This window comes from Anopheles coluzzii, chromosome 2 (assembly GCF_943734685.1).
Source record: "Anopheles coluzzii chromosome 2, AcolN3, whole genome shotgun sequence".
Lineage (NCBI taxonomy): Eukaryota > Metazoa > Arthropoda > Insecta > Diptera > Culicidae > Anopheles > Anopheles coluzzii.
In genome coordinates, this window is record NC_064670.1 from 22,724,441 (window position 1) to 22,737,965 (window position 13,525).

The window sequence follows — 13,525 nt, forward strand, 5'->3', positions numbered from 1 at the left end:
AGTGGCCAGCAGCAGCAGCAGCAGAACTTGGTTGTAATGCAGGTGCCATTCCATTAGCTAGCACAAGGCTACACAGGCGGGGAAAGAAAACGTGAAAACGACAGCACTGCTCCCTGGGACCCTGGGTGTGCCTGGTGAAGGTGAAATAACTGGTTTATTTATTAGTTGCTCCCAGGTGTACCTTGATGGTGCACCGAGCGCACCAGCCATCTTTCCAACCGGGTGGGTCGTTTAATGCATCTAACTCATACCGGTTAAACTATAATTTCATACGAGGCGCTTAACTCAGCTTACTGCTGAGCTGTAATTTCACTGGAAATTGAAACGAAAAGCCCATAAACAAAAGGGAAATGTGGAAAGAATAACCGTCCATAAATCTAGTTCCATTCCATTTCGAGTGTCGTGTGGCATAGACACAAGCACAAACACCAGCTAGTGAGCTGGGGCCGTGTAACGAATATCAACACATTGCCACAATCAATCAAACAACGGACAGGCCATCCGGGGTGCGCAGTGCGAACGCGCTCGTGAACAACTCCGTACAATAAATCTTGCCCACGTACTACCCTGTACCTGTACCGGACGGTTTGTAACAGATTTCCACGACGATCGCACACGTACCGCCGTCCGGGGCACGATGCTCGCAAGGATGCGCTTACACTTGACCTCGTTCGATGGCATTTACTGGCTTGGTGAGGTGAGGGTTGCAAACAGCGCCACGGTAAAATCAATTGCCAATATATTAAGCGCCTCGGTGATGCATTCGGAAGCGATTCAGAAGCGATGTATCGTAAGTGCTGTTTGAAGAGGTTTAGCATGCATGTTCGGAGCGTAAATTCCGCGTTTAACAATCAGAGAGATATTGAACGGCATCATTGTGTGTGTGTGTGTGTGGGTAATTGCCAACGAACTATGTGGCCACTAGACGCTAAGGTTGTGGTGGAAAATGGAGGCGCCCGGTAGTTTGTAGAATTGCGGTGCAACGAATTGAGCGTTTCGTGTGCTGTTGTTAATGGTTGTTCAGCGTAGCGACTTGCAACCCAGTAGAGTGTTATGAAAAAATGAAGCCAATGGCAATGAGGGTGAAGTTTTATGTAAAAATTCATTAAAACATTAAACTGTTTATATTCGATGCGCTTTCAACTGATAAGAGACACATTTAAAAAAGCAATTAATGAAACCACTACTCATCACCAACACCATCTCATGAGTGTTTTTCCAACATAAAATTAAAATACACTTACTTACAGTGCAATTACCGCAACACTCGATGGGGCGTGAAACAACGCGTTAATAAGCCCTGCTGCTTCTCGGCTTGGAAATGACAACCGTCAAACATGGCCGGTACTGACACTTGATATAAAGTATCATCCCGCGTTCCGGCTTGTTGACCTTAAATGGGATGGTTCACTCTCCCCCCTTCCCCGCCACCGGGTGGGCTAGGTCAGGTCATGGGCATTTTGCAAAAGACTATCCACCCACAGCTTGAGGGCGGACATCATTGTCCCTATTCCGAACGGGCACTTCATTTTCTGGTCTAGGACGCACAGTGTGTGTGTGTGTGTGAGACGGTGTGACGATTTGTATTATCATTTCGTTTTGTTTACCCCTGAGCCTATCCAACGGAGACCAGGAGGCTACGGGTGGCCCATATCTCGTGCCGGTAAAGCGAAGCGACAAGCGTGTCGTGTTAGTCATGTACCTCATCACGCCCTAACGATGCTCGAGAACGATTCTTCCGTGCCATAAATGGGTCCGTTCCGCCCCCTTTCAATGTAGGTCAGTCAGTGAGGACGTGAGGAGGGTGAAACGTGTTTGGCAAAGGAAGGAAAATCGATACCTGATCCAGAAATGTTGCAGCATTTCAGTCGGTTTGGAAGGAGTTTTTTTGTAGCAATACCTTTGCTTTTTGTGGATTTATTTTCTACACAGAATCAAACTGCTTTTCTACACATTTTCTATTAAGGTTCCGTTTTGATCAACAGCAATTAATTACATCATAATTAAGATAAACGTAGAAAAGGAAAGCTTAATGGTCTCATGTAATAATGGCAAGCTTTTTTTTCTTCCATCCCTTTCAGTTGCACCCCCAGAATGACGATTCCTAATGACTTTCACCGTTTTCGGGTCAATAATTCGAACCACTTTCATCCTGCACCGGCCGTGCCTTGTTCAGTATGATTTCTCCAGAAGGCTACAGTTCACAGCTCGTTTTCACCGTTCCCTGTTGCTTGTTTACTTTCCTTCCGAGCGAAGGTGCTACTTTGCCATCATTAATCACCTCCAACCCTAGGACCCCACACGTGGGGGAGAAATCAAGAACTGCGGGCGACCGTATGAGTATGTTGCCATGTGTAGTACAGGGGCAAGTTTCCAAGCTCCATCCGTCTGCATTCCCTCCAATCCATTCCTATTGATTTGCGAGTTTCCCACACTTTATCCCCTTGGCAACGGTCGGTGCACGGGCTCGAGGCTGCAATATACTAAGTGTTGCATTTTCTCAACGCTAGCAAAACTTGAGCCCCTGCTTGTGGAATGTTTACCCAAAACGGTGATGGTATGGCTGCTTGCTGCTTGTGTACGACAGTGCAGGTGCTTCTGTGTTGTGTGTATTTGTGTATGTTATTTGTCGGCCTCGACTTGGTGCTTAAATTAACATGTTCTGTTTGCTGTTTGTGCACTGTGGCAGAGCTGTGTCCTGTTCGGGATGAGCGCTTGGAAGACAGGGAAGGTGCTAGGTTTGTCGAGTGGTTATTTAATGGTAGTAATCGACCGCAGCACTCCATTCCCGAGCTAGCAGACTCGGGCAGCATCATGCATGGGGAATGAGTTTTTGTTTCCATAAAGTTGGCCGCCAAATTGATTTGATTATGCAAACTTACTGTTTTGCTATCTACGCTCTGAGCGAGCGACGAGCCTCGAGAAGACGAGGTAGTTGATACGAAAAGGTTTAGAAAACAATGGTCTGGCTTGTTGTGCCGGAAAGCTATTGTAATGAAATTTAATTCAGTTATAATTACCCAACGAGTAGCAAAGTACAGAGCGAGTGTTGTCGTATGCTGAAGTTACTGAGCTAGACAAGTTTGCTGACCTTTTATGTGCCAGGTTAGAAACGACCCAGCGAGAGCTCTTTAAAAGTCACCAATTACTCGCTGTGCACGATTTATTGCGTAAGGTTTTGCAGACACTGGCTGCCAGCAAACAACCTCGTCCATTTGTCTAGCTCTTTCCCCCGAGAGATGGCGAGATTTATGACCCCAAGAAGCACATCCATTATGGGCAACATCGAAGTACCATCGCACAATCCCGCGTCCGATGTTTAATGCCGCCAGCTTATGGTCGGGACATGTGGCCCCGACTGTTCAATTCCTGCACCGAGAGCCATCTCGGGAGCATGTGTACAAACAACAAAAAAAAAACAGCTGCCCATCCCAAAAACACACATACAAACTCACCATGGTATTGTTTGATTTGCGCATAACCGTGTCTAGCCGGATAGGAACATCGCTCTAACCGCCTTCTCCCTTGCTCCGACCTCTCGTAGGATAATAATTCGATACAGCACGCCAAACTGCGGCATTCGTTATGATCCGAGAGGCCTATCATTTATCTGTAAACAAGACACGATATCGTCAGGCGCGGGATTTGATACGATGTTTTCCCATCTGCCGCACACCGCGGGACTCCGTGGAAAGTTGTAAAGGGGAATGGATCAGTATCACTCTGCTACCGCCGCCGCTACTACTGCTGCTGCTGTACGGATTGCAATTTGACCAAAGTTATACGTGCCAGTAAAGGGGACCGGTCGTTTCGAGTTTCAGCAGCCGACAGACAAAATCATTTCCAATCAATTGGCACTTTATCATTTGTGTGGGAAAGGGGGGGATTCCAGTGAGGCAGTGGAGCAGGCTCGGGTTAGTTGAAGCGGATGATGCGAACGAGCGAAATGCAATTCCGATTGATGATTATGTTTGGTTATTGTTTGTTTGCCACGACAGCGATAGTAGCAAGCCAATAGTGGTTCCTTGTTGGAGGTTAAGCTGTTACGCTGGGTTGCGATTAAATCAGTGCTTTTGGATGGTTTATTTACATGTTATTTGATTGTACATTAGTTAGGGTCGGGATGGGGTTCAGGGAAACTTTTTGGTGCATAATGTGGTTTAATAGGGATTTATCTCAACAACCGTCGTCCCATGCCGAACATTAGTCCCAAGTGAATTAGATGTTCCCTTTAGTAGGTGGAAAATCATAATAATCTTTTCGAATGGACCATGAAGCGGGTTTTTTCTCGGCAATAAAATAGAGATGATTTAAATGGAGGCGCCTGGTTGCTGTTGTTGGGAATTATGGGTAATAATTCCATATGGATATTTGATCCGTTTTATGGATAATTTTCTAAATACCTTTTTGGTACCTTTTTGCTTTAATCTTTTGAGAGGATCATATGGCGTGGAAAACGAAGTTTAGTTCTTGATTATTCTAAACGCTTCCATTGCTTTGAAGTTGAGTTAATAAGAGGAGAGAAAGTCTTATAGGAAAATGTACAATTACGCTTTTCTTATGGTCCCATCTTAAATACCTAGAGCGCTTGAGTTTACTTGCTTGTGTGCTTTCTGATCTTATGGTGGACACTTTTATATTAAAATTGAAAGCACAACTCAGAAGATAATTACACAAGCGGGCAAGGAATGCAAAGGAAGATTATGCTATGCCTAGCAGTAGACATTAACATGAGACTAAAGTGCCGAATGTGTGAAAGATATAATAAAGAATATTACTTTAATGTTTGCTTCTACATCTTGCGTGCTGGGTGTGTTTCTATTCGCCTTCATCGAGGATATTTTACGTTTTTTAATAATACCTGGAGCATCATGCTCTGAATCTGAATATTTGTACAACGTTCGCGTCTCCGCCAAAGATGCTTTCCTTTTATCCTGCTTTTGTTCTTAATTTGAATCCCTTGCCCGTTTTTTTATTTCTTTATTGAATATAATGACATACATGAAGTTACGCCTACCCCAAAAGCAAACCCGAAAAACAAAACCCTTCTGAAAAGAAAAATTCTCGTTTGCCCACTCCCACACTAAACGAGCACAATCCGTTCTGTGAAGCGATAAGGCTTCCATAAAACTATACACAAAAAAAGACAAGAGCAGCACATGAAAGGGAGAGTGTTTCCTTTCGAGCGTTTATTTAAAATCATATTCAATGCAATGCCGCTTACCGTTGCGAAGGCAAAACACGCACCAGACACTATCGGTATCAGCACTTGCCGGTCCAGCCACCACCACCAGCTCACCAACGACTGGTGAACGATAACGAGAAACTGATTGTTGACGGTACGTTTCGACTCATACGAACGGAGCCGGTGTAGCGGCAAGTGGCCCACTTTCGGGCGTATAAGATTGTTGATGAAGAAATTTTCACCGGTGCTCCAAAAAGTTTGCGTCGGCGGTTTTCGCACGAGCGCGAATTTTGGTGAGCGCATTAAAATCAAGCATTAAGGAAATGATGCTGAAGTCGGCCCCATCGTTGCTTCTGCCTGCCGGGCTCATACACATTGTTCGGTGAGTAAAATGTAAACCCACAGCTTCCAGCTCGTGGTTGCTTGAAACAATCTGGGGCTCACGTGTGCAGCACAGCATCAGGGCAGAAAACTGTCTGCGACCGAAAACCACAACACGGGTAAACGGGTGAAGAAGTTTGAAAGATTTGTGCTCGAAAGGTAGAGCGAGCGGCAGAGGCAGCACGATCGATTGCATCGATTGAAGCAAATCTTCCAAAGGGTCTGCAGCGTTTGGCTCAGCTGAACCATTTCCCCGGGCACTTTCTGTCAGCTGGGTCCAGCTTTGGATCCTCTTAGACCAGATTACCGGTTGCGGGATTCGGTTGGCTCCGGCTGAGAACCGGAATGTTGCAGTATCAGCAGACCGGTGATCGCTCCGCTCTAACTATCTTGTATTATTTTTTTTTGTTTTCTACGTTGCTGCAGCAAAGTGCCACAGCGCAAGCGAATAGAATCACGTCCTGCAGAGTGGCAATGCTATTGCCACTTCCGCCCTGCTAGCTTGGTAAGGTGAGAAGTGAGAAGCACCAGGCGGCGGGGATTAAATCTGTCGTCACAGCACAGCATTTGGCAGTGGCGTTCGGGCAAAGAATGACAATTTAGAAGAGTACGCTTCATTTGCTCATTATGCGATGAGTTCACCTTTCTTCCATTGTGACTGCAGTGAAGATGTTTTGTGGCGTTCGTTTCTTTTTTTTTTTTACACACTCTACAGAATGCAAATTACTATCCTCAGAAAGGTGGTGGGAGGTTTGAAGTTATGTAATTGCAATGTTGCTACAGTGCGCACAAGCTTTGCATAGCGCACAGGGCGCTGGGTTATGCAATTTATTACAGCAGCAAGGCTGGGCTAGCAGCTAATCGGCACGCCAGATTTATTCTGCCTTGCGAAAGAGAAGGCCGGCAGAATTTGGATTTTGTGTTCTCATTTTCCGTCTGCCAGTGTGCGGATTGGCAATGTTGACCGGAAAGCTACGTGACGAGAATAAGCGTTGGCGTTGGCATAACCCTTATTTTCCGCAATTCGGTGGAATTGGAAAGTTTTGAACGCTTCCGGACGGACTGCAGGGCTTCAAGGATTACGGTGAGAGTGGAAGAATCTGGTCCAAAAGACACTTTGGGTTGAAAGGAGATACGGTTGGAAAGCTTTAAAAGCATGAATGAGGAGGATTATGAGGTGATTGATTGAAGAAAGTCTTTAAATTTTAGGGTTGATTTTCGAATCAGTTTTGGGTATCTTCTCAAACTGTCATTAGCCTTGTTTTGCTGGGTGAATACTAAACTCCAATAGTTGTTAGGTTTGGTTTCATAGGTAGTTACTATAAGGTAGGTTTTAATACAGCTCAACAGCAGACAAGGTTAATGAGTAAATTAATTTCTTAAGAAGGGTTTACATCAAAGAGTTGTAATGCTAATTGCATACCTTATGGCGTTTAAAACACTGCGGATTGCATACCTAAGGTTCGCAACAAGAACACACAGAACAAACACATGTTTCACCTTCCATTTTATATCTTACAGCTGCAAAAGTTTTCAAATAAAGTCAATAAATTAGCATCCCCATTTAATAGCATTTAACGTGCGCCTAAAGGCGCTTTTTCAAATCACTTTTCCTCCCGAAGCCCATTCGATCCTTCGCTACGCTTCATTTCCGAATGGTAGCTGTTATCGTGCATCCGTGCCAAAGTTTTTGTGGTCTACCAAAGCCCAAACCCAAACAAGCAGTCCCTATTTCATCCAAAATTGATCCATCCAGTAGAACAGCAAGTAAACCTTTGGTAGGTAGGAAAAATTCGTACCGATCTATATGGTTCCGGTTTTTTGGTGATGGTTGTTGTTGTTGTTGTTACTGATGTCAGAACTTAAGATCAAAGAGCTACGATATACGATGTGCGGTTGGTAGTGAACCGCCAGGAAGCTAATCTACCTCTGCATACACACCTACACATACACACGTGTTAACGTGCCGGCATGCCAACCGACATACCTGAACGTACTAGGCATGTGTGTGTGAGTGTGACTCAACGTGTTAGGAGCAAGCAGCCCACGGGCTATTTATTTAGCAGCCTTTGCTGGTCTACCGTACCGGTGCTGTTTTCTTCCGCCGCCTGATAAAGTGACAATCTGTAGGGACTATCTGTTATTTCAGGAAATTATAATCTACCCTACGGGGTATTACTTCTTTGTGAGTTGTTTGGGCACATCCTTGCTAACTTTCAGAATGATGAGAAAGTCCTGCAATGGTGTGGGGTACTGCAAGACTAAGAACAATATTTATTTTAGATGAATAAAATATTAAATTTGAACAACAACAACAAATACAACATTGAGTACATTACAGCAATGAATGCTACCGGAGATGGCGAAACTCATTCAAAAGCTACTTCAAACGTGCCATCAACCTTACAACTGATTTCAAACCACAACAAAAAGCACTCATTAGTGGGAAAACGCTTCAACGAACTCTCTCAAACAGGCACTCACGAGTGACCGTTTTGTGTTGCGCAACACGTTACACGCTCGCTCACCGAAAGCTCACCGAAACACCCTGTCGAAAAGCTTCGTTCTGACGCGGTAGCTTCCACCCGACACTGTTGCTCGAGCACGTGAGCAGTGTGATGCGTTTGTTTCACAGTAACACTGTCACACTGCACACCATTACTCTGGGTGTTTCATCCCGCCGTCTTGCTGCCTGCCCTGAGGTGCTGGCTGCCCTTTGTTTCCTTTGTGTGCATAACGAGATGTTTTTGTTTTGCTCCGTCCGTCGATTTAAGTCGGACCACTCAGCGTGAGAGCGAGAGAGAGAGAGAGAGAGAGAGAGAGAGAGAGAGAGAGAGAGAGAGAGAGAGTGGCTGATAAAAACAGGGAGAGAAAGACTCCGCGGTGCGTCACTTCACGTGATTTTATACGGGCCAAATTTTGGCATGTTGCGAAGATATCGCTCGCCCAGTCAGTATGGGCTGCTGGTGGCACCTTTGTTGCTGTTGCTGCGAGTCGAGAACAGTTTCCCATACCGTTTGCAGCATCGCGTACCATAGCAGATGGCATTCGCGTTCGATCGGTAAGCGGTAACGGTTGTGTTTTTGTGCGCCCAGTTCTCGAGCACGGTAAAGGATTCCGGAAATGTGCGTTCGACCCATGGGGTCGAACAGTGGTCCTATTCCAGTTTACAGGGACGTGTTGTTCTGCACCCGAACGCAGTTCACACTATTATTTGCCCGCAGAGGATAACGGGCGCGAACCGGTGGTTATATTTCTTTCCGGTCTACCACAGCTGTTGCTCGCACACGCCTAGACCGTTTGGAGCTCGTTTTTACTTCTTGCTTCTTTTTTTTAATTTAATTTATTTCCCTTTTCCGGTTCATTGCAAACGCACGCGGGATGATTTTTTTGCTACTGTTTGTGGTGTCCACCACCACCACCATAAGCCGTTGTAACTTTCGTCTTTGCTTGATAAACCGCATGAAATAAAAAAAAAACAAAACGCTTCCGTCGACGAAGAGAGTTGGAATAGCGAAGAGAGAAAAAAAACAAACCAAAGTATCTTGTGCAACTCGTGCGCGCAGTCTATTGCGCGAGTTGGTGGTTTATGGTTATTACTTTCGGCCGCAGCGGGAAGTGTTGGAATTTTGTGTGTATTTTTGTGTGCCTGTGCCTGTGTCTGAAAGCGTTTTGGGTATTTTGGGTGTTGCAGAAGCTGGTGCAGGATTTTGAATCGTCCCGCGACGGATGCTGTGGTTGTGCTTGATGCAGCTGTGGTTTTTGTCTCTTGTTCGATTAGTGACCACGCAGACCGCTTCAGCTGCTTCCCGTAAGCGTAATGCAGAGCGCTGCTTGGAAAGGCGTGTGCCCTAGTTTATGCTTCGCCCGCCTATGTTAATCACCACGACATCATACCGACAATGAACGAGCAGTCATTGTGTAATCTTAGCTCCCCGCTCCGGGAATCGTCTGATGCAGCGAAGCGAATTGATGATTGAGTAGCAAGCCGCAGCTAATTGCAAACGTTGCGCTGCACCGACCGACCGAGGGCACATTTGTTGCTACTACAGCAGTAGTAGCAGTAGCACTGCCACACAAGCACCAGGACATCCGGTGGTACAAAGCAAGATCCGTGCACGGCGCAGCTTTCCCATTGGGACTGGTTGAGTGAAGTGGCTTCGTACAGGGAAAAAAGAAACATAAAAAGGCACAAGACCACGTGAGGTTGCGTTTGCGTGGCCCACACAGTGAGCCAAAACGCACGTGTGTTTGCTCTGCTCCGTTTTCATTTTGTGGCGAATTTTTTTTTTGTTCCGTTTTTGAAGAGGCCCTACTTACCCCCCGTTATAATAACAGCTGTGTTACATTTTGGGGGCAACATTATTCAACGATTGTTGTAACAGTTTCGTTTACCCAAAAGCTGTGTGTGTTTTTTTTGTATATGTGTCTGTATGTGTGCTTGACTGACAATCATCTGCAAGCGGTGACAGTGTTCAGCGTGCCATTAAGCAGCAACCAGCGCTCCCGGGTGGCTGGGTAGGAAGGGAGCCGCAACTCTGCAGTGCGTCGCGCTACGCGTTATCACAAGATGGCGAGCGGCAGTGAATCGAGCCCTGTGCCCTCGTTGCTCTCTCCCACCGGTACAGCGCTAAGCGCCGGAAGTTATGCAACACGCCAGCAACTGTCAGCTAACGGCGGTGGCATAGCCGTTCAGCCCGCTCAACCTGTTGCGGTCACAGCCGGCAATCCGCCTAATGGCCCGGCTGGTACGGGCCAGCAAAGCTCACTGTCACCCCGGCGGCGGGCCCGGCTGCAACGGTCCGAGCGGCTCCAGTCCGACCACTCCCAGTCCTCCCAGTCGCCGTCCTACTCGTCCTGGGAGGCGCTAATACGGGACAGCTTCGGTCAGATCGTTTGGCCCATCCGCATCACCAGCTGGGAGATGGTGCAGAGCGACCGGATGGGCGGTGGCGGTGCGGCGACCGGAGCCGGCGGCTTTATGGCCGGGGGTCGTAATGCGTCCTACCATGCGCCCGATTACGTAGCAGCGAGGTAAGTTCGAGCGTCGACCGAGCGCCGGTTTAGCAAAACACCCTACAAATTAAAAGGTGGGCCACGGGATGAAGCGGAAAGACAAGTACACTTTCCGACTGTGTACGGTACGCTAGGAAAATGTGAAATCAAACACTGGATGGAGGAAAATCCCGGCGGTTGGGTTGGGAAAAACAGAACAAAACAGCTAGACAGCGTCGTCCTCTCGTTTGAAGATTGCCATCAATGGCTGGATGAGAGGCGTATAATTTTTTCCTCCTCCTCATTGAGTGAGTTTTCCTTAACTGGCTTCGCATTCAAGGGGTGTTTTCACTCCCATTTCACCGCAAATATCCCTTTTGCATTCATTCACGGGAAGTCTCGGTTTCTTTCATTTCACTCCATTCCCGTGTTTGAAGTGCTCCCCAGGTTTTGTGGTTTGCGGGTGATTCATTGCCCAGCAGGAAAGCAGTTATCGTTTTCATCTCCACCGCTCGAATCGACCAACAGCCGCAGCCGGCGGGTTCGGCGATTGCATAATGGAATTATGGGGCAAAAACACCTGTAACAATTAAATCCTGGGGAGATTGGAGAACGTTTTTTCTCCGCCATTTTCTGATGTTACCCCTGAGCACGTTCCACTGTTCAAGTTTTGGGCTGAACACTGTAGGGAACTGGGGGTGTTGGTGAGCCTTGTCTTTTCTTTTTGTTTGCCTTTGTTCCTTCTTTTTTGAAACAAAACTGCCGGAGCTTCTTACGGTCCAGTTTTTGGACCTTTCTCCGTCTCTTTCAGTGCCAGCTGCCGGTAGCACCTGTAGATGACAAGCATTGTAAGAGACAGTTGTGTGCAGATAGGTAGGAGCTTGCAGAACAAGCAAAAGAAACACACAGTAATGATGCTAATGAGTTCTTAGCTTCAAAAGTCAACTGCCGCGGGACAAAAGCAGCGAACATCTAGCAGCTTGCTACGGCGGTTTAAAGCGCGCAATCAATTTTCATTATATCTGCACAATTCTAGTTCATTTTTTTACTACCACCTCTTATCATTATTGCTGTCTGCAGTTGGTTTGGTGACTTTGCAAAAGTAGATCATTATATTGAAATTTTTGCTCCCCGCATTAGTGACATTTTTTTAATTTACAACATGCTTACGAGAACTTCCAGCCATTACCAAAAAAGCAAACCATCTCAGTGATTGGGTCGAGGTCACCCATTTCACCGCCAGTGTAACGCAAACGTAACGCTTTTGGCGGGGAGGAAGGCAAAGTTTTTATGCAAACAAAAAATAAAAATAAAAGAAAAACTTCCCATCCCGATTCCGCTCTCTCAATTATAACTTTGACAGTTTAGGTACGCACATTGACGACTGGCTCAGCCGTTGAGTGCGTTCAATTACATCAGCCACCGATTCGCTTCCAACCAATTACCATTCCACGGTGCTGCTCGAAGCGGTTGCTTTTATTGTTTAAATGAATTGCTCGGCAGAAGGGGGCCCGTGCGCTTGATGTGAGTTTTGCGTGAAGATGTTTGATGTTGCCCTTGTCTGTGTTTGTGTGTGTGTGTTTTTTTGTTCTATTCTGCTGTGCGTTGCTGTCGGTAGGAGCTACTGTCACAGTTAAATGTCATACTCGAGACGTGTTTGCTAAGGAGTTAGGGAAGCGCTCTTGGTTGAAATAATATTCCGATCCCGACTGCTCGTCTCCCCCGTTTTCGGTGTATGTGTGCTAGGGCTGGATACGTACGGGCAGCCGAAAAGAAACATTACGCGACGGGTTGGCATGGTTGGCTGGTTGAACGCCAGCAACAGAAGAGCAATGATGCCGGCAAGCAACAAATGCAATAAAGTACCGGCTTCGTACATATTCGCATGGTTTTGGAGGAATTTTTGGCATACTTTTGCGCTCTCGGGTATTTTCGTTGGGTGGATGGGTGAATGGGCGGCTGTGCGAGTACGTTTGGTTGAGATGTGTGTTTTTGTGTAAGTGGGTATGGGTGTGTCAGCTACCCCGAGGCGACTGCTGGCTTTGCTCCGATGGGGGAGATAGATGGTTTCTTGAATGCTACTTTTACAATATATTTTATCGGGGGTAGAATTATTATGCTGCATGACATGTGATTCACATAGTTGTATTACCGTTAACCCATTAGTAACAGGTTGCATTTAATGTATGTTTAATGGGCCATAAAATAATGCGAAGATAAATCAGCATCCAGAACAGCAAGAAGCTAACGAGATGGCGATGAAATATGTATTTGTTATAAATTCAGTTAAAAAAACTATTTATACAATACTTTGAAAGAAAAATCACATGTTCAAAACATGAGCATTTCATATAGGAGCATTGAGAGCATAAAACATTCGTGTTTATTGACAGTTTCCACTTTACCACACACTATCTACCGGAACGATCGTTAATGTGAGATGCTCTTTTTCGAGCCATCTTTCTAGAAAAACAGGCCCCCTTTTCCGTTCTAAATCCTAATGATACCGTTTCGGTTCGATGAATCGCACTGAACCACGATATTCCGCCCGCCATTACTGCTCACGGTCAATATTTTCTCATGGTGTGCTAACGAGTCCGAGCGCTGATGTTGTTTACCACTGGCTTGGCAATATTTCGATCGCAGATAACGGAGGTAACCTTCCTTACCTTTCCCGGTAAACCTTAATTGGAGCGAAATACCATGCGACTCCATGGCGCGTTGAGCAAAACGGACGAACTACGAACGACCATGCGTCTCCATTGGGCGGTTCACTAAAAAGTGGAATAAAAACACATTTTTGCTGAGTAGCAACGCAATGCTCACTACTGCTCGTTATAATCGGGCAGTCAATAGATAATTTCAAGCTCCATCATGTGAATCATCAACATGCGTTGTTCATGCATTACAGGATAATAGAATTACTCTCTTCCGTGTGTACGGTTCTTTCTACCGGCAAAAAGC

The 13,525-nt window shown here is 46.1% G+C and overlaps 1 protein-coding gene across 5 annotated transcripts in view; it reads left to right on the forward strand.

The window, feature by feature from the left end:
- LOC120950142 (GTPase-activating Rap/Ran-GAP domain-like protein 3) overlaps nucleotides 1-13,525 on the forward strand; it is a 78,186-nt gene that overhangs the window by 10,420 nt on the left and 54,241 nt on the right. The window contains exons 1-2 of one of the 5 annotated variants that reach the window (XM_040367938.2): nucleotides 8,344-8,673; nucleotides 9,969-10,600. The exons of 2 other annotated variants lie outside the window; for them this stretch is intronic. In XM_040367938.2, coding sequence (XP_040223872.2) covers nucleotides 10,137-10,600 — 464 coding nt within the window. In that variant the 5' untranslated portion in view covers nucleotides 8,344-8,673; nucleotides 9,969-10,136. Of the gene's footprint in view, nucleotides 1-8,343; nucleotides 10,601-13,525 lie in introns of those variants that run through there. 2 more of the 5 variants (XM_040367940.2, XM_049605518.1) reach the window with 2 other exon arrangements.